Source organism: Nothoprocta perdicaria, unplaced genomic scaffold (assembly GCF_003342845.1).
Source record: "Nothoprocta perdicaria isolate Ctin4 unplaced genomic scaffold, notPer1 scaffold_21, whole genome shotgun sequence".
In the NCBI taxonomy this organism is placed as follows: domain Eukaryota; kingdom Metazoa; phylum Chordata; class Aves; order Tinamiformes; family Tinamidae; genus Nothoprocta; species Nothoprocta perdicaria.
The window spans coordinates 2242593-2269373 of record NW_020455316.1 but is presented as its reverse complement, the minus strand read 5'-3'; the positions used below and the strand labels follow the sequence as shown (position 1 = coordinate 2269373).

General features: G+C 43.5%; 1 protein-coding gene across 1 annotated transcript in view; it reads right to left on the bottom strand.

Annotated features, from left to right (window-relative positions):
- Positions 1–26781, bottom strand: part of LOC112946568 (gamma-aminobutyric acid receptor subunit rho-1) — a 32535-nt gene that overhangs the window by 4680 nt on the left and 1074 nt on the right. The window contains exons 2-5 of the mRNA XM_026038430.1: positions 8051–8157; positions 6479–6546; positions 2696–2919; positions 40–122 (exon numbers count right to left, since the gene is read on the bottom strand). Coding sequence (XP_025894215.1) covers positions 40–122; positions 2696–2919; positions 6479–6546; positions 8051–8157 — 482 coding nt within the window. The remainder of the gene's footprint in view (positions 1–39; positions 123–2695; positions 2920–6478; positions 6547–8050; positions 8158–26781) is intronic.

The window sequence follows — 26781 nt, the reverse complement described above, 5'->3', positions numbered from 1 at the left end:
GTGAGGCCCTTGGCTTGCACACATCTGCCTTGTACTTACAGCTCTCAATCTCCAGGGAACACGTTTGTGTGTCCAGGGGAAAGCGGCTGAAATCCATGTTGCACATTGCTGTTACTGTCACTCTAGGTGTAGGAAAAAGCGATGCATTAAAACTAGGCATCTGATGTGACTGAAAAGTAGTAAAATTGCACGTTTCTGTTGTTGTTTGTTTTTTGTTCCTGTTTTTGTTTTGTTGTTGTTTTGTTTTGTTAATAATAGTGGTCCAGTTTGTTAACAGTAACAGTACATTAAAAAAAAAAAAAAAAAAAAAAAAAAGCACCTTTCATTGAGCTAAAGCCATTCCAGTTAAGCTAAAGCCAATTTTTATTCTCAGCAAAACAGGGTTAGAATAGATGACCAGGTGAAAGGCTTCTACTAGATGAAAGAAAATAGGGAAGAAAATGGAAAAGGGCAGGGAGAAGRCTTTTTGCCCTTTGTAGCTCTCCTGCACGTCCTCCTTCCTGAGGACCTACCTCGCTGTGAGCCACCAGAGGGCACAGGCAGTACCAACAGCTAGAAATCCTGTTGGTCCCAACCCGCCACTGCTGAAATGCTCTGCACAGGGAATCAATAACCCTGCTCTTCCTGCAGCCTGTTTTTCACAGAATCACAGAATATTTAAGGTTGGAAGGGACCTCTAGAGATCATCTAGTCCAACCTTCCTGCTCAAGCAGGTACACCTAGAGCATGTGGCACAGGGCGRCATCCAGGCGGGTTTTGAAGACCTCCAGAGAAGGAGACTCCACAGCCTCCCTGGGCAGCCTGTGCCAATTTTTAACAGGAGGTAAAACGTTGTATCGCACTGGGAGCAAACCCCCATTGCAGTGGCTTGAGGAGCTGGGGTCGCGCRGGGCTCAGGGGCTCTCCGATGCCCCGGCCGCTGCTGGACGCGGCTGCCCACGCGCTGCCCSCCGCTGTGCGGCTGCCCCGGCACCGTGAGCAGCGCGGGCCGCCCCACACGCCGCCCCACAGGCTGCCCCACGCATCCCGAGCCTGCCCCGGCGTGGCCCCCTCAGCGTCCCCGCGAGGACGGCGCAGGGTCAGCCCAACCTGCACACGGTGTCACACGCCAAGCCCGCCCTGCCCGTTTCGCGGGGCAGCTGGCCATGGGGAAGGGCTCAATGGATGCACYTGAGCAGCTGTGGGATCTGGGCTTCCTTCTAAACACCTCCTGGCTTCTGGCAGGAGCCTCCCCGTCAGCTTAAGTACTCAGGGATGAGAAATTGCCGTTCACTAGGGACATGCGGACCTACACTCAGGTGCCTTCAGAGCAGGGGCCACACCACATCTCTCTGGAGAGTGCTCCCCCAGCTGGGCTATTCTGGATGGAGAAGTATGCTCTTCTCAAAGATGTTCTTAAGGAGCATCTTTTCCCTTAAGATGTTTCATTAAGGAACATCTTTTCCTAAAGTTCCTGAGGAACTTAAGGAAAAAATTCTTAACAGTGAGGGTGACACAGCCTTGGAACAGGTTGCCAAGAGAGATTGTGGAATCTCCTTCTCTGCAGATCTTCAAAACCCACTTGGACACAATTCTGTGCCACATGTTCTAGATGTCCCCCTGTGTGCAGGAGGATTGGACTGGATGATCCCTGGAGGTCCCTTCCAACCATAAGGATTCTATCGTTCTGTGATTCTGTGTTCTACCAGCCAGAAAATAAGGGAGAAAATCAGGCAGGGTGAGCGTCAAACCTGAAACTAGGTGTCACTTGTTCCCACACTCCCTCCATGGAGCATGCAATGCATTTCACATGAAATAGATACTGCACAAAAAGCACAAAAGCTCTCAAGCCAGCCCAGTCTTTGAGCTGCTCYAGCTGCACGTCACGTCTAGCTGCATGTGGATCACTGGGAGCTCCCATGCCCTCACAGTGAAGCCCGTCACTCTGTGGCACTAAGGACGTTCAGGCTGTTTTCTTGCTCAATGTAAAGTTGTCATCAGTGTAATCAATATGTCTTCACATGGACCTTTAAAAACAGCAATTGTACATTTCACTGGGTCCTGAGACTCTGCTACAAAGTGGATAAATTARTTTAGTATGGACTTCTGTTTATTATAAGACACTACTCTTACACCGTGCCTCATCTTCTGCAATGCCTTGCAGGGATCACACCTGGCTTTTCCAAGGTGGGCACCCTCAAGGARCTGCAGCCTATGGCTCGGTAATCTGCAAAAAAAAGGCAGGGAACTAGGGAAATTGCTGCCTGCAAAAGACCCTCCATGGGTTTTCCTTCCCACTGGCTCCAGGCTATGAGGCTCAGCAGGCAATGGAAATGCCGTGTGTCCAGGGCTGCAAAGGGCAGGCAGAAGTCACACCAGGGCGAGCAGGTAGGAAATCCTGCTCTGGAGGCTGATGAGCTGCAGGGACAGGACCCGGCTGGAGGAAGGAGAAGCAAAGTGCTTCSTAGGCATGGACTTTCAGACCTGATTCTCACTCCACTTATATAGTGCTGTCCCAGGTGGGTTCCCTGTGCACATATGCATTTTTATTATGGTAAGACAATGGGACTTTTCCTCTTGATCACAGTGGCTAGTCAGTACATGCCATTTATTCATTTATTTTTAGCATGAAACTATGCAAAAATGAAACACAGGAAGACCCCAGATTTTCTCTCGCGTTTCACTCATAACTGACACTGACYGAATGCAATTTTACCTGAGACTATAAAGTACCTTCCCATCTGGCTGGACCCGCAGCATGACGTTATCAGTGGTGGTGTCGTGGATGAAGGAGCGCTTGGAGTGCACGAAGAACATGTCGGGGACCCAGATCTTCTTCACGAGCCTRCCGTCGAACGTCATGCTTTGGTTGTTGGTGCTGGGGAAGGAGAGCCGCTCGTCTTTCCAGTAGTGCCTCAGATAAAGGGTCATGGTGAAGTCCTGAAGGAAAGAGGTTTGCGTTACAGTTAGGTCTTACTGCCCAGGCAAGGTCGAGATGCTCTCCGCGCCTCCGCAGGGTGCTCCTGCCCGCGAGCCGCTCCAAGGAGCAGAGGGCAGGTATGCCAGGGCCCTGCCAAGCACTTCGTCCCCAGTGCTCTGCAGACGCCCTTCTGGAGCTGGCAGCAAAGGAGCAGGCACTTGCTAGCCCAGAGGCTCTCTGTATTCAGCTGAAGACTGGAGAGACTGGTACTAGCTAAGCTAGTATCACACTGGAGGCCAATAAGATTCCTGGAAACATTTTACACTACATCCCCCTGAAGTTCCTCGGCCACTGACCATGCCATTTCTTTCTTTTCTTTTGGTACATTCAATAAGATTTTTTTTTTCCTGTGTACAGATTTAAAGAAAATCATTTAGGAAACCCCTTTTTCATTGACTCCTAGCTGGTTATCTCCTTGTTATCTCTCCTTATTGATTAAATATCTCCTTTAAGCAGTAATAAAGTCCTACTTTCTTACATAAACATTTGCATTTATGGCTGCCTTGGAGAAATAAAGCATTTTCAGCTCTCAGTAGAAATGATATCAAACTGCAATATTTTATAATGTGTCATCTGAAATTCTYGTAACAAACAACTAAGTACTTATTCCCTTTTCTTTTGGTCCATTTCTCAGAGACACTATTTCCTCCTGTTATTTTTTGCAAACAAATTACCAATTTGGGGTAACTGTTTGATTTTAGGTCGTCTTCCTATCTTTCCTTCAGATAAAACAGCTGCCCTACACAGCCCACAAAAGCCACACTAATTTCAAAGTCAGTTGCCCACAATAGATGGTTATAAATTTTAAAACGCATTGGACAAAAAGCTGATTTTTGGCATCCTAAAGAAGTGTTAGCATGTCCTCTGTTACTTTATCACTTTCTTGTAAATAGAAAGTAGGAGAAGAGGAAAACTTWTTATATTTAATTCGGCAACTGATATTCAGCACACAGTGAAGGGCTCTGATCTCTGCTCAGTCTGAAAGCAAAACAAGCAATGATCTTGCAAAGCACTATGGCCTTTTTATATGAAGCTGCACGAGTTAAAAAGAATTGATTCTGACATTTAAAGTCTCTCTCATCRTTATTTTTCTAACAGCCAAATTTGACTTGGAATGTGTTTTTCCGCCAGGCTATAAAGCACTTCTCCCGTGTGGCTGGGTGTTGCAGCGTGATGTATCTCCAGCAGCACCAGCCAGAAGGTGTCTCAGGAGTGAAGGCCGCCTCAGTGGCACTGTCTGGCCATGAAACAGCAGCCCGGGTGGCATCGATGTGAAAGGCTCTGGTTTCCTCTTTGGAGCCCCAGGAAGGCCGTGGAGGACACGGTGAGGAGCACTAACAGCTTTCAAAAACCAAGGGAAGTCCCCCACAACCATAATGCTTGCTTAAAGATCAAGATTCTTTCCCTTCTAGCCTTGAAAACATGAATTAATGAATTTAAGCTGGAAGGGTTATTAATGAATTAATAAATTAATGAATTTAAGCTGGAATGAATGAATTTAAGCTGAATTTAAGCACAGGAAGTTCCGTCTCCAGGAACTTCTTTCCTGTGAGGGTGACAGAGCCCTGGAACAGGCTGCCCAGGGAGGTTGTGGTGTCTCCTCCTCTGGAGGTCTTCAAAACCCGCCTGGATGCCGCCCTGTGCCTCATGCTGTAGGTGTGCCTGCTTGAGCAGGAAGGTTGGACTAGGTGATCTCTAGAGGTCCCTTCCAACCTTGAATATTCTGTGATTCTGTGAATGTTGAGTTCTTTCCCTTTGCCTTGGGGTGTTCAAGCCTGCTTGGCTCACAAATTTGGAATCACAGAGGTCAGCAGAAAGCTCTTTAGGCTGGGTAGAGCAGAAGTGTTTAGTTCAGCCACACGGTAGGTCAATTGGAAATAACCCAATATACTCAGAAGCCTCTCACAAGGGATCAGAGACCCTGGCAGCTGAAAGACCCCATCAAATGGTTGGATGATTCTCTATTTTTCTGTCGGAGCAAGGCAGAGACAAGGGCTCTCTCTCACCTTGCTGGCCCCCCACATGTCCCACACACTGTGCTCTTACGTCAGCTTGCCCAGGAATTGCTGGCTTGGGACCAGTGCTGGAACCAYACACGTCAGTGGGACTCTGCTGCTGAGGTAAAAGGAGCCTGGCTGGCCACAGGCGGCAGAACAGGGACACTACACCCGGTGGGCAACAACCTGCTGCAGTGAAAYGAGAAACACTGACTGCTGCCACAAAACTGTGCTCCTGGTTTAGACATGGGAAGAGGTCAGATGAGAGCTTTCTAGCCTACAGGAGTTGTCAATTAAGACTGCAGAGAAGTCTGAGCTTCCTGTGAAATCATTAGAGCTGTTAATACATTTGTTGGAATAGTGAAACATTTTGAAAAGTGTTTTGCATTGGGCAATGAACTTCCATCTTCCATTCTCCTTCTGTGTTCCCTCTCTCCTGCATGGCTGGTTATGTCATGCATGTATGTAAAATATTTCCAAGAAAAATCTCCCCCAGAAATCATACCCTACTTTCAGTGCTGTTTTGTGATGAAAAGGTTCTTCAAACAAAAATCATAAAGGCYAAAATCCACAGCACTGTCAGAGTATTTGAAAACTGGCAGTTTTCACATAGTTTTCACATGGTATTTTTTTCATGGTGGATAGGAAATGAAGGAGAAAGACTCCTAAAGTAATGAATTTAGCCGATGCAGAATGCCACGATCAGTCATGTGTGCCCTTGAAATCCTCCCTTACCRTTAGTGCAAAGTTTAAGGAAGATCCTACAGAGTATGCAACAGGGGTGATGTAGAAGCTAATGAATCAAAGGTAGAATCTAAAGATGCTTCTGCCCTTTGAAAACTTTCAGCCTCTTGTGACTGTGCACTTCCCGATGGAATGAGGAATTTGATCACGGTGACAGCTTGCCTTTTGAGGTGATATTTAAATAGCAGGGTTTCCTGATCTCACAGCAGGCCCATCTCACAACAGGAATGTTGTCACTATCGTGTACAGGCTGTTGCTCACACTGTCTGCCTTGCAGAGAGCAGGACTTAACACTTCACACTTAACGCTTGCTCCAATRGCAGCTACATGGTTTCTGGTTTGGAGCCTGCTTGCCCCTGACCAGCTCAGTACATGGATGGAACTAGACTGTGCCTGCAATGTGTCACACAAAATGTAATGAAACTAATGCATTAACTGCTCTCCTCTCCTCAGAGCTTTCAAATCTTACCACTTCTTAACAAAACATAAGTCCTTTGGGGCAGTTTTGGCAGTATTATATCATTTTGTCTCAGACAAAATAAAAGGTCATATTAACTCTCTTTCCTTTTACTTTGAAGCATTTAGAGAGACAAAATGGTAGTTTGAGGTCAGTTTGTTGGCAAATTCTCACAGATGTTGCGGAATCTCTACCCTTAGAGATACTCAAAAGCCTCCTGGAYATGGCTCTGGACTACTTGCTATCCCTGCTTGAGTAGGGAGGTTGGACTAGAGGAGCTCCAGAGATGCCTTCCCGCCTCAGCAATGCTGTGATACTTGCCATATCCACTTCAGAAATACTATCCAGACTTTCAACTTGGACATCTACCCCAACAGGAATTGCAGGGCCTAAAGAGAAAAAAGAGAAAGAAAAATAAAAGAGAAATTATAAACTTGGTGAGATAAAGTAATCACCCGTTTTTCATATCTTAAAGATAAAAACTGGTGTTCAGTCTAGAAAAGAAACAATAGTAAACTGGTAGCAGTTACACAGCATGGTAGCAGTGACTCAAATGCATAAGTAACTTCCTCTCCACTATATTCCTTTTTACTATTATATTTTCTTATTACACACATTTCTTAGGCTATAACATGCCTTGCAATGCATTCAAAATGCAGAAAATGGTGGTGGAGCTGCAGTACTTGAGTTTAACCACCTTATTCTCAGGATAGGATTGGACCTTCTTTCTACACCTATCCCTTCAAAATCTGAAAATAATGTCTCCAGTGCTTAAGTCAAGGACTGACAGTCCCCTAGCACATCCCACTCAATTGGAGAGCTGTTGAGGTTCAGTTAAGAGCATGTGGGAGAATTATTTATGTTTTTCCCATCACTTCCTCTGCTCTTCTCTCAGACTAATAAGATCCCTGAAAGCTACTTTGAGTATTTTGCTTTTACATCACTCAGTGTTTGCCTGTGGATGGCAAGGTGTGAGGACTGCCTGTGAAGGAGACATCACATTACTTGATAAAAAGGAATGTGCCACTGGGTCTGGGATTCCTGGGAGGGGAAGGGAAGGGTTGGACTATGATGGGACAGAACAGGGATTTGGGTTTTTATTCCATCCTCCAGATTTTGGGTAGCTCCTGTATACCTCTGGCTATTACGCTACAGGAGATCTGTCAAGGCAAATAATACATTAGTGGACTGCTATGAAACTGCTGTGACACTGAAACTATTTTAAATTAATTGAACATGCTGGTATTTTGTATATTGAGCATTTAGCAATAAAATCTTCTTCTATCGGAGARTATAATAGTACTCCGGATTTGAATGACCATCTGTCAGCCAGAAAGGGTAGATAAATTACAACATTCTTTAATCCGGTAGGTTGAAGAAAGCATGTTCTCCTTAATCCATTTCTCTAAAAGCTTAGCTTGCTGTAGCACACAGGCACAAAACTGTGAGCAAAGTATTAACACACAGTAGTCAACTTGTTTTAATTTTTTGTTATAAATGAAGTAGCCAGGTCTGTAAATATCATACTGGATTTGATTATGCAAACACGTTGTTATAGTAAGACAAAGTTCTAGATTCCTAGGACTCCTAGGAATAAATGTGAGCTGCTCTCGTTGAGTTTATCAGAAGAAAGTGTTGTTGAATACCAGGAATATTAACTTGCCTCTTCCACATTTCCATGTCTTTGATTAAGCTATTTGTTCAGCCCAGGAACAGGATGTTTCATTGCAACTCTATCCTCCCAAATGTGTCATGAATCCATAACACAAAATAACAGAAATTAGAGACAGAAAAGGCTCAGCTTTGCTGATCTGCTTGCTGCATATAACTTTATGTTACCGTATTAAAAGGTTATGGTGAAGAATACCACAGGCAAATGGGCATGATTCATACCTCCAAAACCCGGCCTCATGCTGAAGTCATGGTCGTCTATTCGCAGCAGCTGCTCTGACTTTGTCACGGGAGATTTGGTGATGTCAGGGCTTCGTTTTAGAATTGGGCTACCGGGAAAAGAGAAGCACAGATATGAGTCCTTCCTGATCAGTGCCTGTAAGAAGCATCCTGTTTCACTGCAGTTCTGAAACTAGGGCCCATTCTTGCTCTTTTGCCTCTTAAACCGTGACTGTGTGACTGCTTGCAGTGGGAGCAGTTGATAGCCTCTCATCAAACAATAATTCTCGTGTCCAGTATCCAGTGCTTACGGCTATGATAAAGCATGCATGCGGTGAAAGCATTTGTTCTCTGACTCTTGTCTCTGTAAAATTATCTGCACCACTAATAACGTTTGGCTACAATTATTCAACACGTGGCCTAGAAAACAGTGGGCATGGTAAGTGGGGAAATGGCAGTGGGGAAGCATTTCTGACAGCGATTTGTGACAAGGCATGAGGACAGGAATTAAGGAAACAATATATCAAATAAGCTGCTGGCTGTAACCCAGGAACAAAATGGAGATAGGCTGGGAATCACGCCAGGAGGCCAGCCCCCCGCCCTCRTAGCTTGGGATAAAATGATTAGCTCCTGCCCCAGATTTCTAATGAGAATAAAAAGGAACATTAAAGACTGGACAGTTTGGAAAGAGTCATTCCAGATGCTAACAGAGTCACATCAAATGTTGGACAGCRGATGATGTGCTCATCCTCTGAATCCACCCCTGAAAKGGAAAATAATGTTCAGCTCCACTGACGCCTGGACTGCAGTTGCAGCAGCTTTTATAGCTCTGTAATGTAATTATACCTTTGTTGCACTGTGAGCTAGCCACCCTGCAGATGATAAGACAGCATGAGGGCTYGAGAAAAAAGTAGGAAAGATTTTGCTGTTTCTGAGTTTGAAGAAAGATAATATGCTCAGAGGGCCGCTTGCCTCCATATATATAAACCAAGTCAGGAATATTTTCTTGAGATAAAACTTTCCACAAATGAGATTGCTTAACCACACTGTATTTCTTGTAGCCTCATAGACAGTCTTACCACAGGAATCTAGTATGATAATCTACTTTGATGCCCTGTCTTATGAAGGTGTTAATAGGGAATCCTCTCTCGAACCCATACATCTCTCTAAACTAGAGAGCATCTTGGAAAGGTAGTCAGTCTGAGTTTAATGATTTCTAAAGGTGAACAGATCACTATATCCATCAATGAGTTCTTCAAGTAATTAATTGTCCACACTGAATTTTAAAAGCTACACTCTGCTTCTACTTTAGAATTATTTAATTCAGCTTCTGTCCACAGCATCTTGCCCCTATTTTGTTATGTAGAAGCAGYCTCACAAACCAAATGTCTGCAAGCCAAAGCAAAACAATTTCTAAACTCTTTCTTTCATGCCAGAAAGTCACTGCATTTCTCCCCACTTTCAATGAAAAGTATGTGCCCCAGAAGCTGAACCACTCTCACAGCTCTAATTAGAGTCTTTTTCTCTTTTCTTTCCAGAAAGAAGTAGGCAAACTTGAGGAGTAAAGTAGCAGGCATGGGGTGCAGTTAAATAACTCAAAAATGCACTTCCATGCCCCTGGCATTGAATAACACAATATTGGGCTATGAGTCACAGTTGTCTAGAAATGACAGAGAAGAAAAGGGGACAGTGGTATATCATGCGGCTGCAGTGTGCATTATGTAAGGGTTACATTCATCTGAGACTTGGGAGTGTTTTTAGCAGGTCACTGACTTAATCTCCGAGGTTCGTGTGTACATTTGATCACTGGTGAAAGCTTTCTCTGAAACAGGTAGAGAGAAGGATGAGCAGTGCAATGTAGAGCCTGGGCTGGGAGAATATTAACACAAGAACAAACTAATCTGTGCAAAACAAGAATGAATAAAGCTGGGTCAAAATTAAAATGTTTCTATCTCAATGGAGCAGTGAGGTTCTCCTTTSTCAAACAAAGGTTTGCAGGGGATATTCTTTGTGTTTGTGGCAGGAGGATGGTCCATGTAGTCACTGGGGATGAAATCTGGTGACCCCAGGGGTTCCTTCCCTTCTGTGATTTTAGAGATGAGACATAATTCCTCAAATACCATACAAAGTGATATTCCGTACTTCCTTACTCACTGCTCTTGCTTCTAATCATACATGATGAATTTCATGGGTTAATTCCCTTCCAAGTGTGGTCTCATCCTTCAAGAACTACATGCCTTGTTCCTAATAATACTGCATTTAGCCATCAAAATGCACACTGTTCAAACAATTTGGGATCTAGATGTCTTGGYAGGATTGACAAAATACCACAGCTATTTGCCTCTCAGCTAAGTTTTATGTTGCTTATTAAACTTCACTAGCAATTGTTTCATGTTTTATCAGCTCATTACTAAAGATGCTGAATAGCCCCAGGCAGATAAGAGAATTCTTCAGATTCCTATTGTAACCAACATTACATGCAGAATGCGCTTCTGAGATGCCAGTTCACTGCTCTTCCATTTATTTACTGTGGATACATTACCTATTTATGTAATATTGTCTAGTACTTCTTTTGCAGATCTCCTAAGTCTAAATGAAATACTTCATGGACATCTAACTCTGTCGTATGAACGCTCTGATCTTTATCTATCACTTTTCTGCAACCTTCTTACCAAGGAGTTTAATTGAAAGTCTACAGGGTGGTAAAGTGAATACCCTGGAACTACATTGCTGCTGTATTTTTTCTAAGTCCTGTCCTATAATCATAGAAATGGCATATTTTCAGCATGAATGAGGAGAGAGCATTTGCTCTCCCAATTGTTACTCAAATATTTTGTGGTTGTGCTGATTTTTATTTATTTTTCCCATCACAGAAGGCAGCTACTTGGTTTCCAGCAGTGTCTGTGACAACAGGGACTGTTTTCACTTCCCTTAATTTCTTCCTGTTCTGAAATATTCCTATTACAGTGACTAATTTTAAAAATTAAAGAATATATATTATATATATAAACCCTACATAAAAACCTAAAGATAGGATAAAAATATTTTTATCTTGACTAATAGTGATTTTATTTATTAATTTCTGGTAAAAAAATGGGGATTTTTTTTTTTGTTTAAAAGAAAAGAAAGCAAAAGTTCATTTTTAACATCATTTAAAAGAAAAGATGTTAAAAATGGGGCTTTTACTTGCTTTTTAAAAAGAACTGGTTACTTTTTTTTTAATTGACTCTCTTTAAAATGTTTGCATTTTAAAGGAAGTGGATAGAAGTTCAATCAGAAAATAAACAGTGAAAACAGTTCTGGGGTGCCGAAGAAAAATGTTTACAGAAGGGTTTTGCTTTTGGAAGATTAAAGCCATACTTTTTTTTTTTCCTTTCTTCATTTCAGCTAAATCGATCTTTTTTTTTTTTTTTTTCATTTTGCTTTTAAAGTCTTTACTGAGTCCTGAAAATTAAAAATATCTCTCCAGTGAAACACACGGATTTTCCACAAAACTGATAAGTTAATTTAGAAATAAGGAGAGGTTTTTGATTGTTTGTGGTTTTTGTGGGGGGACAAGACATTTTTGGATGAAGTGATGTGATCKACAGCTTCTCTCACTTCTGCCTTTCAGATGGGAAAGGGAAAAAGGCAGCATCTCCGCAGGGGTGGGACGCAGGGAGATGCTGCTGGGGAGCTCTGGGTGCGACATGTTGGGCGAGGAGGAGGCTCCACCATGTTGTGGTGGCCATTGGGAAGGCAGGGCAGGGCAGGCCCTCATGGGGGCTTTCCTGGGCTGCCACAGCAGCCCTTTGGCCTCCCAAGAGCTGCCGCTTGTGAGGAGAGTTAGACGTGACTCAGATCCCATCCTGGCCACCACTTGGCACAATCTCATGCATCCCGTGCAGCCATCTYAGAGGCCACCGAACATGGTCACCACATCCAAGCGGGGTGCCTGACGCACGGTGATGCTCTGACCAGCCACAAGTGGGTGGCTTTTCCCTCACCCAGGGCCTGAACTCCCCTCTTATTCCCTCTGTCCCCTCCAGCGCCAAGTTTTTAAGGGAACATGCGCTCGGGGTGTGGGGAAGCGGCGCCGGCTCCACGCTCAGGGCTTCACCTACCTGCCTTGCTTGTGCGATTCGCCGTGGGTCTCCCGCCGCTGCCTCTGCGGCCGGCTGCGCCGAAAACACCAGGAAAGAAAGGAAAGCAAAGAAAAGGAGAAAATATAAAAGAATAAAAGAAAAGAAACAACCTGTCATGGACAGTGGTTGCAATTCTGGATTAAGCCCTTTAGCAGTATTGGGAAGAAGGAAATGGCCACGCTGGGTGGGAAGCACCCAGCTTCTCTTTTGTCATGCATGCAATCATCCTTTTAATCTTTTTACTTACTTGTTTCTRTCTTTTTCTGTTTGCTGTATCTTTCCCAGTGCCATGTTCACCAAACCCTAGTGTCAGGGACTGTGAGCGGTGCCAGGGCCATGGCAGGGAGACCAAGAGGTCCCTAGCTGCCAGCTCCAGGGGTCAAAAGGAGGRGAGCCCCAGGGGAAGATGAAACTAAACAGGCCAGAAACTGCTGCTCGGGACTCCTGGCCAAGGGACCCAAACAAACAGGTCTCATTCATCCCTCCACAGCCCAGGCTGGCTCTCTTTTTGTGGAAAACATTGTAATGCTCAGAGCTTGCACCAACAAGTATGGGCTCCAGCCACAGCACCAAATGTTTTTTCCAGCAGAGAAAGGCAGGGTTGGAGCTGAAAAGATAGAAGCTTTCCTTTATTTTTTCTCCCTTTCTGAATACTGGGATATCCCAGGCTATGGGGCTTTTATAGCTTAATGTAAAGAAATATGAGAGAAATAAAATCTGTTTGTGAAATCCCCCAAGCAGATAGCTGTGGGATACTTCAAAGAAAATGGTATGTAACTCCACATGATATATGACTTGGAGTGTCTGGTGGTAGGTAACTCCACATGATATATGACTTGGAGTGTCCGGTTTGAACAAGAAAGATAAGCACGGACCAAGGACAGAATATGTTCTTCTAGTTTGTTTGCATGCTTGCTTGACATTATTGCTTGACATAACTAAGCTTATCATACTAGCACATCTTGCAGACTTCATTATGTGTTCTATATACAGACCTTGTTATTGTTTTACTAAAGATTCTGGAGCATGAGGCCCTTGGGGATGACATCTATAAATATCTGACTTGGAAAACAATAAAGTAGACTCAATATGATCATATTGGTCTGACTGCTTTGTCTCATTGCTCAGCGACAGATAGTAAGAGCATCCTGTGATACTCTTACTGATGATTATTTTCTTGCTTGGGACTGATCTTGAACACTGAGCTCTTCTCATGCAAAAAGTGAGCTGTGCAGGGCCACTACCACCTTGGGCAGAAGGATGCGAATACTACAACCCACCTGGGCAAGCTCACTTATCTGTTCCTGCTGCCAGATGAGGATTCACCTCAWTAGTCCATTAGTCAGGTTTAGTGATACACAAAGCTTGTGAGCAAGCCATTCAAATTACACAAACACTGGGCTTTCAGTTGTTCCTCTTACAGAAAAAAAAAATCTAAAATAATCCGTATTTTTGTGTTATTCTCACATTTCCTAGATTTAGGTGCTGGAAAACAGATATTCAGGTGCACAGATATTCACACAGGTAGCAAATAGCAGATACATGCAATAATACACTTGCAGTGAGAAGAAACTCCCAAACCCAACAAACCTCATCATAAAAGCACTTATACAAATATCCCAAAAGACAAGTTCTAGGGAATTTGTCAGCCACATGTAGCTCTTAACCTGCATGTTTGGTTTCAATTGGTGGCCAGCAGTGAGYTGCATGTGCTTATACCATAGGTGTATTAGCAATAAATGTTTTTCAATATACAGATTGATGCTTAAATTAGATTCTGCCAATGGAGACAATTCACTTTGAAAAATATGTTCAGAATTAACGTGACAATAATTATGGGGAGTTTCCTCATTTCATGGCAGATTCATGGGCATGCAGAAGTACCTAAACTATCTCCTGAATAAGCTAAAGGAGAATGAGCTTTGGAGAAGAGAAGCTGAATTTGATCCAAATTCCTGGGAAACTGCAAGAAAACAGTTGGCTCTATCAGCTAATATGTTTCATAAGGAGTGAAGCCCCACTGGTGGATATAAGCTGAATATAGAGAGAAGATGGGAGTTCTTTCRTGTTTCATCTCAGTGCCAGTAGCCTTCACCAATGTCAATAAAATCTTGCCAGAAAGCTACAAGCACTTTAAACATATAAATCCTGACTTGATAACTGACAAAAGAAAGCAGCACTTCAGCAGCCTCAATTGSTAATCTTTTGTTTCTGCTCATAGGAAAACTGGTAGGGAAGGCCTTATATAAATGTACACACAAGCAAACACAATACATTATCAAAACAGAACTACACTGTACTCAAAGTGACAAAAGATTAGGAAAAAATATGTGTGAGCAGCACTTTTCATAGCACTGAATCTGCTCATTAGAGGTAATTCATTACTTTCATGAGAGGTAAATATTGTGAAAATACTCTGGAGAAAAATAAGAGGGGAAAAAAAGAGAAAAAATAAGAAAAACAGCTTATCTCTGTAATAAACACTAATTCTAATCTGCTAATGAGGCTTTTGTGTTATTAGCATGCATTTCAAATCCTGCTCTTGGKGAGCAGAGGCCAAGCTTCACTCAGACCTTGCAGGACAGGTCTCTGCTAGGCGGAGAACTCCTGGAACTATAGGGAAAATTAATATTTCTGGCGCTCCAGAGAAGCAGATAAACTATATATGGCCAGACTAGGAGTGGGCATTTGCTGAACAGAGTTTCTTTCCAGAATCCATCTGTKTTTCCCAGAGGAGAACTGGGAATAAAATTGTATGCTGATGACTGTTTTCCAGAGCTACCGCCATGCAGCACCATTGCTATTCTAAGGAACAGATCCTTTGTCCTGTTTCTCCCCAGAGCCCCAGACACCATACAGCAAAATGCTCTTGCCTTAATAACTGATTGCAAACATTTCACCCTGCCCTCAAGTGCTGAGTTTTGAAAGGAGGGAAGATGTGCACACTCCTTACTCTTATCCAAACCGCATCACTTACCTTTCTGGTAGAGGTGCTTTTGCATGACAGCTGTGATTTTGAGGCTGTTTTTGCCACAAAGAAAGGTGCTGCCCTTGGCACTTAGCGTGGCAATTTAATCTAGAGCTTCTGCTCCCTAATGACTGCTCTGTTCTGCAGCTCTCAGCACTGCAGGGCCCCTCTCGCCCTTTCTAATGGCCTCTCTCCAACACAAACCAGCAAACCTCCCTCTCCCCAACAGCTGCCACTGAATGGTTGCTGTCTCCTCCTCACAGCCCCATGCAGCTACCCATGGACATGTGGGGCTGCCACCCCAGGAAACCAATACAGGAAAATCAGGCTGCATAAAATCCCCAAGACCTGGGATGGAAGCTGGAAACTGGAGTCTTCTACCTTGCCTGCACACGCTTGGGCTGCCCACTGACATGTCTCACTGCTGTCCTTCTCTCATCACGCAGCTGTCAGGATGTTGTTTCACATGCTTTGAGAGTAGAGCAGATTCTGGCAAAGATCCGACCTACTTACTTGACTTCAAATTGTCCTAGTAAACTGCTGGCTCTTTGGGAAGAATGCTGATATTCAATWGGGAGAAAGGAGGCCATATTCTTGCTATTTCTGATCTCCATTTCCCCTTATAGAGGTTATTTAATACTTCATACTGGCCCTGAACTTTGTCAGAGAAGTCTTCAAGCTGTGACTTTGTAAGTCATGGCTGAAAGCTCTCCCTGTAGGCTGAAAGCTCTACACCCAGCAAACCCACATGGTATCTCTTGTTCCATCTGTGTGATTCCACTTCTTGTAAACTAAACTTTATTTCTCTATCACAGATCAGCATAGATGACCATTTCTCTAGTTACTGCCATTTGAAACCTGCTCRATAGTTTTTCCATTCCAGTTTGTGAAGAGTGCTCTGCTGGCTAAATGATCAATGGCAGCTACATCATGGGACCCAATTACCATGCCCGTTTTGGCTGGGAATCAATCGCAGGTTGCTGTGCCTTCCTCTCCACGCATCTGCTGTCCGTAAGCACTTGCTCCAACAGCCCGCAGTCAGGAGCTGCAGTGCCCAGATCGGTCACAGAGTGCTCCGTGCGGCGGCTCGTCGATGCAGCCACGCACCGGGGAGGCATTGCCCCTGCCTCCATTTGGGTAACAGGCTGCTTTTAAAACAAGCCAATAACTCCCGAGGTAAAATGCAGTGAATAATGAACAACTCTTCTTTTTTTACTGTGTCAATATTTAACTCCTAACACTTACAGTGCCAAAAGGCATTTCACGGCTCATGAAATTCACTGAGACGCTCTATGAAAAGTGACAAACAGCACTATTCTCCCATTGCTTCAAGATATCTTGAAGGCTGAGACTTACTGGGCGGGGAGAGGAGCTAAAAATAAATTATGATTGCTAGAAAAAAAAATGTTCTCCAGGATTATCATAGAGCTACAAAAGGCACTTAACTTTCTTTTTTTTTTTTTTTGGTGTTTGATTTACAACAGAGTTTACATTTCATATCTAGGAATCATACTTGGTACTTTCTCTGTGGAAGGCAATATACCAGTTATAGGCTGTGGCCTATCCTACAGTCTTATTAGGATAAKCCTATTCGGATTTGAGAACATTTCTTTCCCAAAGAATGAAATCAAGATATGAAAAAGGAAGATCTGGGGTATTTTCCTAAAGAGAAGGGTGAATGTATGTTGCTGAGATGTATTACAAGGGAGTAGAGAGAGGTGGCCAGCAACCTGCCACCTCGCCTAGAGTATGGAAGGGATTTCCTCTTCTGTGGAAGTCTTTCTGTAGAATCAGGACTAATCTTTGTAATATCCATGTGCCCTGGGTAATGATGGCAACTGTGAAGCGATTGCGGCACATGGCTAGCAGGGTGATGGGGGCAAAACAAGTTCCTCAGGTACCTCCATGAAGGATGTCTCTGGTGCAGTGAAGATGTCTGGTCCTGCACAGACCACTTTGGATTTGCAAGCAGTGGAGCCACATTCATATGGCCTTCCGTGAGGCTGAAGGGGATTGTCCTCGGGGACCAGTACAGGMAGGTTTAGCAAATGAGGCTGGCACTAGCACTAGCTGAGGCTAGCCAGCACATGGGGACCTGCCTTCAGTGTGGGGACAGGCATGTGACATAGAAACATACGTGCAGTGCATCCCCAAAGAGAGCTGAAGCTCTTGGCCCATGACCTGCACTATGGGTTAGGGACAATAGCAGACAGGATGGCAGAGCAGGGAAGAGATGTCAGATCCAATCCTGTCTCAAGAAATTTCGTTTAAATGTCATAACGCCACAGTGACATAATTGCTGCCCCTTTGGTCATTCGCATCACTGCAACTTTTTACCCATGGGCTGAGGGTAGCAACTAAACCTGAATCTGCTGCCTGGAGTGGAGGCACCTGCTGCCACGGAAAGCCCAGCAGCCAGAAGCTGCACAAGAGACCCAGGATGCCCATTCCCACTCTAACTTTTTTCATGCATGGATGATGCTCCCAACCATTCTCCAGTACAGAAAAACTATAGACTCTCCCCACCCTCAGATACCATCACAAACTTCATGTTATCAGATACAAGTCTTCTTTTGTCATTAATTMATGTAGCTTATACTGTGCTGCAGTGCAGATAATCTACAACCAATCCTACCATTGATGCAAAGTAAGGGAGGATGTTGAGCTTGCTAAGCCTGCTTTTGCTGAAAGCAGTGGTCATTTTTATTTGGAAAGGAATTTCTGAAGAAAATGACTAAGAAATGAATGAAATTAATGAAAATACCCTCAYCCTTGCCAGCTGTGGTTGCTCAAGGTTATTAACAGATTAAGTTTAATAACGAATTATGCTTAAATATTCAGCTAGCTTTCATTTGCTTCTCTTTTATCACTGGTTAACGACTTGGGTTCATATTATAAGCAGCCTGACTGATGTCAAGCAAGGAAATAGAAGAGATGGGAAGGGCTTGGTGACATGTGGTTTGTAGTTGTATTGGAGTTCACCAGTATACAGAAGATTTCTGCAGAGAAAGAGAGGCAGGGGCAAGGAGAGCTTGAGTCTGCAAGAGAGACAGACAAAACTAAAGAGATATAAAGAGGCTGCGTAGGGGAGATGGGGACAGAGAGAAACACTGAATAGAGCCAGGGAGAAAGTTGTTGGAAGCAGCAGAAAGGATGGGTCAGGCTCAAATGGCATACCCTTGTTGCACGGTTGAAATCCTGCAGTGCAGAGATGCTCAGGCAGAAAGGAGCAGCAGGGCCTGCTCATTGGAGACTGGAACTGGGCACAAGTGGCATTTGCCCCTGGGCAAGTGACGTGTCCTCTGTGGTCCTTGCTGGGCTATGATGCCCTCCAGCACACAGGTGTGAGGGCTGCTCTCTGGGAATGAGCCCAGTCTCTCTGCACTGCATGATGTGGCAGATGTGGCCAGGGGATATGGATATCTTCTCTGCCCCAAGTGAGGGAAAGGGGGCTGGGGACAGGGGACCACAGAAAGTTGCCACGTTCCTTTGGTTTGCAAATGATTTAGAAACACCTCAACAGCATCCAGGAGATGCCTAGGCAATGCAGTGGGTCAGAGTGAGTACTGGGAGAGAATCCAGAGTCTAAATAAATGCTTTGAGGTAAGAGGAAAAGTGAAGTGGGAAAATAGGGAGAATAAAGCATCCCATACCTAAGGGAGGATAAAGCAAATTCACCGTGGGGGGAAGTTTTCCCTTAGCCATGAGCATGCCCAGCGAGAGGTGAGATGCACTGCAAAAAGTATTCTTTTCTAAGGATGGAAATGATGGGAACTCACTAATGTGTACTTAACCTGTAAGACTTACAGGCTTGTGAGTTGTGGATAAGCCATTCAAAACTGAGGAAAATTAATCACTGGATGCTCTATTTGTTGGCATTCGGCAAGCTCTTATTTKCTTCTAATTAGGTCCAGTCAAGTATCCTTATGCTTAGTAGGTTTAAAGATCATGAAGAAAGAATGCCCCTTTCCACTGCAAGTAGTTGAATGTATAAAAAGAAATGGGGGGAGAGAGCTAGTTTCTCTATCCAGATTACAAACTCTGAGAAATAGTGGGATGAGAGTGGATCTACCATATTTTTTTTTTTTTAATTATACAGAAAATTTAATGGGAAGCCTATTTTAATCCAATATTACTTAAACATAAAACAATCTCAGAATGCAAACTAAGCTGAGGAAGGAGACATATATATATAGTTTAAATTTGCATTTCCTTAACGGAGCTATATGTACTGGTTGTTCACAGCAGTGTAACRGCAGCTGAGATTTGATACTGTGCCTGGGGTTGTACAAATATAAGTTCATCCTTGCCATATGTGCCTGAAAATGCGTCCTGAGGGTCCGTGTTTGTTCAGTTTTGTATTATATAAACTGAAGGGAAGGAGCTGGGAGAGCAGAAGGAGCATTGCTGAGGTCTGCTCTGCCRGCTGGAGGAATAAGCAAGTCTGGTGCCAGGAGTGAAGAACATAAATAGGGAAAATAGACAGATGAAGGGAAGGACAGCAGACAACCACGTAATGCAGAAAGTGCTAAAATGTTTAATATCTGCCTTGGTCATCAAAGAAGAGTTAGAATGTGACCGGTAAAATGTAGCAGCACAGTACAGGTCAGGGAAAAACACCTGAAGAAGCAATTAGAAAATCAGATGTATTTAAATCTACAGAGCCCTATGACCCATCCCCAAGTGTAGCTAGAACATCAGCTGATAAAATCTCTGAGCCATTAGCAGTTACCTCAGGGAACTCATCCTAGATCGGTGAYATCCTTGAGAAACAGAGAAGGTAAATACAGACTCTGGCTTTAAAAAGGAGACAAAAAAGAGCTCCTGAAGTTCTGATGTTTGGAAAGAAAGTGGATGAACATTCATGAGTGCTTACTCCACTTTTAATCATCCCCAGGGAAAACAACATTATAAAGACCATTCGGTGTGAATCTTTGTAATAATTTATGTCAAACCAGTCTAACACTATTTGAGAGTGTGTCTCTAAGTAAGAGGAAAAGCTGATTTCATCGCCATAGTAGTGAAATACAGTTCAGATGGCACAGTGGCAAGGAGCATGGCTGAAAGGCTGTGGTCAGAGCAATGGCCATTATTTTGCTGTCAGGCTGGGCAGACTTGTTAAACCAGGTTTCACAGGCTTCATCCTGGACTCACTGCTAGTCAACGTGTTCAATACTGATGCAGGTGACAGCATGGTTACAGGGGACACAGACACTTTGGAGTGTAGGATCAGAATTCAAAGCGACCTCAGCACATTAGAGAAATATTCCAGTGTCAATAAGATGGACACCAGAAAAAAAAAAAAAAAAAGAATACAAACAACAGCATCGAGTACAGAAAAACAGTTGTGCAAATACAAAATAGGGAATAAATAGCTAAATAGTAGAACTACACTTGTTTTACTTCCTTCCATTTGGTAGTGAAAACATTTTGTCTTTATAAGGGCAATCAAAATCAGCAACAGTTTAAGAACTTACTTGCACTACCAAATGATGCAGTATTGTGGCAATTCTGTTCTTAGAAAAAAGTTAAGAAATATTCAGATTTGCACAAGACCAGACCAGAGGTAGATTAAAATAAATAAACTTCATAGTAACAAGTCACCAGGGCTCCATCGAGAAGAAAGTCAAGTAAGAATCTGCCTAACTATCACTTAAATTGTCTTTGGCATCAAATCAGAGAAAGATGACAACATTATTCTCTTTTGGAAAACGAGTTCCAAATGCAATCCAAGGCACTACAGAATTCTGCACTGATCAAATTATCTACAATCATAGCAAAAATTAGCAAAAGTAGACAACAAATAAATTGAACAAGAATAAGAAATGTTTTCACTTTTCTTGAAGCATGTTATGCCCTGGAAATGCAARAGGGTTTTCTAACAGAGTTAATGACCATGTGGATAAGGTCAACACAATCCTATCTAATTCAAATGACACAGTATACTTGGATTTCCAAAAGGTATGTTGATAGGTTCTTTCCAAAATCTTATAAAGAGATCAAGCTGTCAGGAAAAGGAATCTTCTTGCAGAAGATTATAAAATAGGAAATAGAAGGAAAAACTGACAATGTCCATTAGGAATTAAGGCTGTCAGTATAGTCCCATGGGAACCCTGTTGTTTATGAATGATTTTGGAGAAAAAAAAAAGTCTAAGTACTGGGTAACAATATTCACTAAAGATGCATAACTGTTCAAAGCAGTCAAAAATAAAACAGGAGTGAACAGAGTCCTGCAGTATTTCATTTTACCGACAATAAAAAAAATGGCAGCAGAAATCCAGCATTAATGCAGACCAATGCACACTGGTTTGCACTTTGTATTTTCACATATTTTCAATATATTTTGAGAAACAGCATGAAGATAGATACATACCAATGACCTCTGAATTAACTGTGAGTGTTTAAAAAGGAGGTCTCGGTATCAGTATCATTGTAGCTCCCTGTTTGTAAAGACCAGCTTAATATTACACAGTGCTCAAAAACGTAAATAGGATGCTAGATGGTATTAAGGAGCAGAAAACCAAACATAAGACATTTAAATGCTGCTAGTAACTCCAAGGTATGCCTGCATCTCCCATATCTAATACCCTTTCTATAAAAAAAACAGAGCAGAGCAAGGGAAGTGAGCCAAAGCTGGTCAGGGATGAGAACTAGCTGCCAGACAGACTGAAAGGAGCAGGGCTTTTAGAAGAAGAGAGACAACTCTTGAGTGATATGATGTAGTTAATATAAAACTAGAAGTGATAAGGTAAGGAAGAACAGGAGTTTATTGCTTAACATTTTTCACAACAAGGAGAAGGAACGAACGGATGTACACTGACACTACATATTGTGATGTTGTGATCTGCAACGAAACTGGTGCCTGATCATGCATTCTCTCTCATTACAGAGAAATAAAATGTGCAGCAGCAGCCTGAATACACCATTTAGATTTATCTTTGTGATTTACCTCTTCGCCAAAWGTTGACTCAACAGAGAGCTGCTCCGAGCTGTTGGCTTGACTCTCTGGGTACAACAGTGGGGTATCCTTGGCATGGCAATCACCAACCCCAGGTGTGATATCTTAATGAAAGCAGGTTATATGTGCCCAGGAGGGAGGAATCTGCCTATCTGCCTTGCAATATTGTAGGGTTTGCCCCTCCYACCCTCTTTTTTTTTCTTTTTTGCTTGGCTGCAGGTAGTTACTTGAAAAGACAAACTRCAAAGTTACTTGAAAGAGCAACAGGTATGGAAAGAAAAAAAATGAAAAGGAATAACAAAGGAATAACAAAAAGTATGATAATGTAGGATGAAAGCAGGATAAAGGATAGGAGCACTGTTGGAGAGAAGGAAAGGATTTCAGGCAAGTGGAAGAAGAGGTAAAACAGCCAGCAGAAATGGTTGCCAAGAGGACAGGAGGAAGCTATAGAATAATATTGAGTAAGCACAGCAGGAGAAATCCTGAAAGGGAAGCCAAACTGTGTGAGAGGAGAAATGGAGCAAGAAACTTAAATAGGGGAAAGAAAAGGAGGAAAGGAGGTGGAGGTGAAAAGAGGCATGGAGATGAAAGGAGGAAAGGGTAAAACAAGTAGATCAGTAGATGGAGGAGATGAAGACAACATGGTTTCATTGGCCATAAGCCCACACCAGGCCTCTTACTGCTCTTGAGATATCCAGTGCTACCAGTGTCTCCTGTTCTTAAATAATAGTGGCTTGGGAGCGGTGGGTGCTCAGTGTCCCACTGTATCTGGCTCACTGCCTACAACGTGGCTTATATGGGAAATGCTTTTATGGGGCTTTTTGCAGGCTTACTTTGCACTCTGGAGATCTGCTCTAAAGACAGTTTGCATTAGTAAGTCTTTTTCACTCACAGGGCAAGAAGTTAAAATTCACTCTACATGTAGGAGGCAGCTTCAGTGAAGGTATGAAAATATCTATGTATGATTTACAGGCTGCAAACAGCTTGCAGACAGCACGGCCAGGTGCAGATGTGCTGATAATAGCRAAGTTCTGTCTGAATTTAACCAAAGCTAGGGAATGTAATTTTAATGTTGCAAAAGTTCAGCAGGATCTGAGCCTTTGCGCAATGTCTGGGAAGGAAGCTTGGCCGTAATGATGCAGGGTAGATGTCATCTGTTAGGGAGAGCGTCCTTAATTACAATAATGTGTGAAAATGTTTTAAGGAGAAAAATCTTTTGCTATGAGAGAGACCTTCTGATAACAAGCCAAGGGTTTGCTGCAACGGATGTCATTCAACTACTCTGTCAGAAACATGGACAGGGAGCACTAGAGGAGCAGAAAATCTGCTGCTATTTGGAGAACAGATTGAGGTAAACAAAACAGGCAGAGAATGAGTAAGGCTGTGACTGAAAACAAGTCTCTTAGCTAAGATTAAACAAACAAGATCCATAGCTCTTGGGCAGTGAAACCTATTGAGTGTCAGTTGTCTGTTCAGTGTTGGCTGGGGAGATTTTAGTGTTAAAAGAGAATTCTTTTCCTCTTCAGTTGGCTCTGGCAGAACAACCTGGGCTCAGCTCCAGGCTAGTTCTTTTCCTATTGCTCATCCTCTCTAGCGGTAACGATTCTGTAAGTCTAATTAGCAACACAGACTTTGGCCGTTTGGTTGGTCGAAAGACTTGTGACCTTTAGACTACCCTTCTGGTGCCCCCCGGGCAGCCTGGTGGCTTTTCAAGAGAGCAACATTTGGGAAAGCAGCAGTCAGCTGCCGTGCTGATGCCCTGGAGCTCAGCTCCTTCCTGTATGAGCTCTGGCACGGTGGAATTAGCAGGAGCAGGAAGCACTGCAAACCCTGCGTGAACTGCACGCAGCTCACTGCACACTGGGAACAGCTCAGCAAGACTAGAAAGGTTTCATTTTTGTACTGCCATTCTTTAAAGAGGAATTCCTTTGAGGAGACTTGTCCTGGAGATTAGCAAAGATCAGTAGTTGGTTATTTGATTGACAGACATTTTTAACAGTGAATTACAGTGCTGGAGGGCTCTGTAGTAAGTCTCATACACTAAAGGTAGCTACACTGCCACTTTCAGACCCACAGTTATTTGCCATTATCTTGATACACTTTGCATTGTGTTCCAAAGCCTCATCAGCTTTTCATTCGAAGAATTTTTTCAGCACCTTTTGCAAAATTCCTGTCATGCCAATTCAACCCCAAATGGCACTRTGTGAACTGTGGTGGGGTAAACCACGCCTCTCAGCCCATCCTTTTTCAAGGCCTTTCTGTTTCATTCTAGAAAAGCTATTTTGGGGTGTCTGCAGTGCCAAAAATTGTGACAGAGATGATGTCTGACCCTGCACACCTCATTTGCCTCCTCTTATCAGCAGTGCTGTGAAAGCTTTGGGGTCATTTTTTGGCACATGAACAGGCAAGCCCCGAGGCTGAAAACTGCTGAGTGAATGGTGAGTTTTTAGTTGAAAACAGAGTTCAGAGCATTTTTGAGTCTTTCTGGAGTAAAATGGCACTAGTGGAATGGCACCATCAAAAGAAACAAGGTAAGCACCTTTGCCTTTCCTCCAACAACTACACTGTGAGAACTAGGAGCAGAGCCGGGCACGTCTCTTAAGAAGAGAAGGAAAACAGCAGCACAAAAAAGGCAGCAGGTATCTGCAACAGTACCTGCACTGGTAGATGGCTTTGAGCTCTAGCAGTTGGACAAGTTGATGGTCTCATGCCCCTAAAGGCTAAAAAGACATGGGTGCAAACTAAATCAGCCCTGAGCATGTTGCCGTGCTGTGGAGCCAGTCTGGCCACTATGTTTGGCACTTTGAGTGGATTCTCCATATCAGCCTATGCAGCTAATGTGCTCACAGCCTGTCGCCAGGTAAGTTGTGCACCCAGGCAAGTTTTAGCCAACAGAGAGAGGCTTTAGTGAGGGGATAGATTGGACCCTCTTTGTTCTCGTCTCAAGCCTTAGGAAATAGGAGACAGTAGTGCTCAGGGAGAAGTAACACAAATTATGGCAACATCTACAAAATAAATATTCATAATTGAGTCTTGAAGAAAGGAGAAATATCAACACCAGAATATTCCAGAGCAGTCTTCACTACAAACTTTCACTTCTAATGTTTCATTGCATCCACTCTTGTCCTGTTTTTCTCCCAGGATCATTTTTGCAATGGAAAAAGACAAGACTGAAATGCAAAGAGATCTTGCCTACTTCAGAATTGTCTCATGTGATCAGCACCTTAATACTGTTCCTGGATGTGAAGGTACTACATGTAAAAGCAGAGAGGACTGGCTGTACTTGTAGGATGAGATCCCACTGCAAGTCTGCAATGGAGACTGTTAATGTAGTCCCAAAAGGCCAATGGGAGTTACTCCRCATGCACTGTTATGCATACAGAGTATGCACTAGGAGTGCTAGRAGTGCTTGGAGCACTAAAATCTTTCAAACCTATTCTGAATTTAATCTKACATTAAGAATAATGATCAGAATTTAGCGGTACAACATACAGATTATGTAGAAGACTTTGATGCTTGTATTAAGTGGGCAATCAGATAGATGTCCGCAATAGTCATTTCTGATCTTAAAAATATGAGACTGTTAAAATTATCAGTCTGTCTTGGCCTATCACATCACAGGGTGAAGTGAGCACTGAGGTGGGCCCCACGCTGCTGGTGGGCATTGCTGCTGCTGCTGGACACCACGGCTGCTCCCCTCTCTCCATCAGCCCTCCTGGCTACAGATACTSCCCAATTCTAAGGCTGAAATAGGCCAGAAATGGCCTCCCAGGCCAGCGCGGCTGCACAAGGAGCGCAGGGGACCTGTGTCCCCAGGCACAGGACACTTTGTGACTCCCTGGCAGGGTCATTCCTCCTTCACAGGAGTGGCTCCAAGCCTTGGCCACCATAGTAGCAACTCAGACCGAGGCATCTGATATCCTTTATTTCCCATGTGAAAATAATCACAGGATCACTGTGAGGTGGAATCTGGACACAGCAGCAGGGCTTTCACACCTGTGAAGGTGAAGAGATAGTTCCTGTATGAATTGAATGCTTCCCCCYGCCCATCACCCTTTTTTTGGCATATTTTCAATACTTCCTTCTGTGACGGCTTCTTATGTTCCCCTGTAATTGCACCAGCATTTAAAGTGCTGGAAGAGTTTGTGTTAAATAGCTAGAAGAGAAAATGGCTGTGCTTTATATGTCCTTTTGTGCTGGAAACTTTATGGTTTGAGGTGCTATACCTGCTCTTCAGTTCCCGATTTTGTTGCAGTTGGCATATCACCTCTGTCAGCACTCTCATGAAACCTCAGTGCAAAGAAAAGCTTCCTGGCTATCTCACAACAGTGCCGTCCGTGGTACTGTAGCCCCTGGACGCTGGCCATGACCAGAACAACTGCATCCATTTTGGCAGTTCTACCTCCGCTAAGGTGGCGTCGTTACTGAAGCCATTTCGTACATGCAAGATGGCTCGTGAACCCCCCCGAGCTGACCATGGCCCTGCAGTGGCTGTATGGTATAGTCCTGTCTTGCTTTTCTGTGCCATAGGTGTAAAGGGCCTGGAAAATATATAGGCACTATGCTTTCCTCTTTTCAAAGTTTTATCATTTTTTTCCTGAAGGCAAATGCTCCCGCATTTCCAGTGCAGGGCACTTTGCAGTGTTGATGTTGAGTTGGAGTCATTAAATAACACAAATGGTGA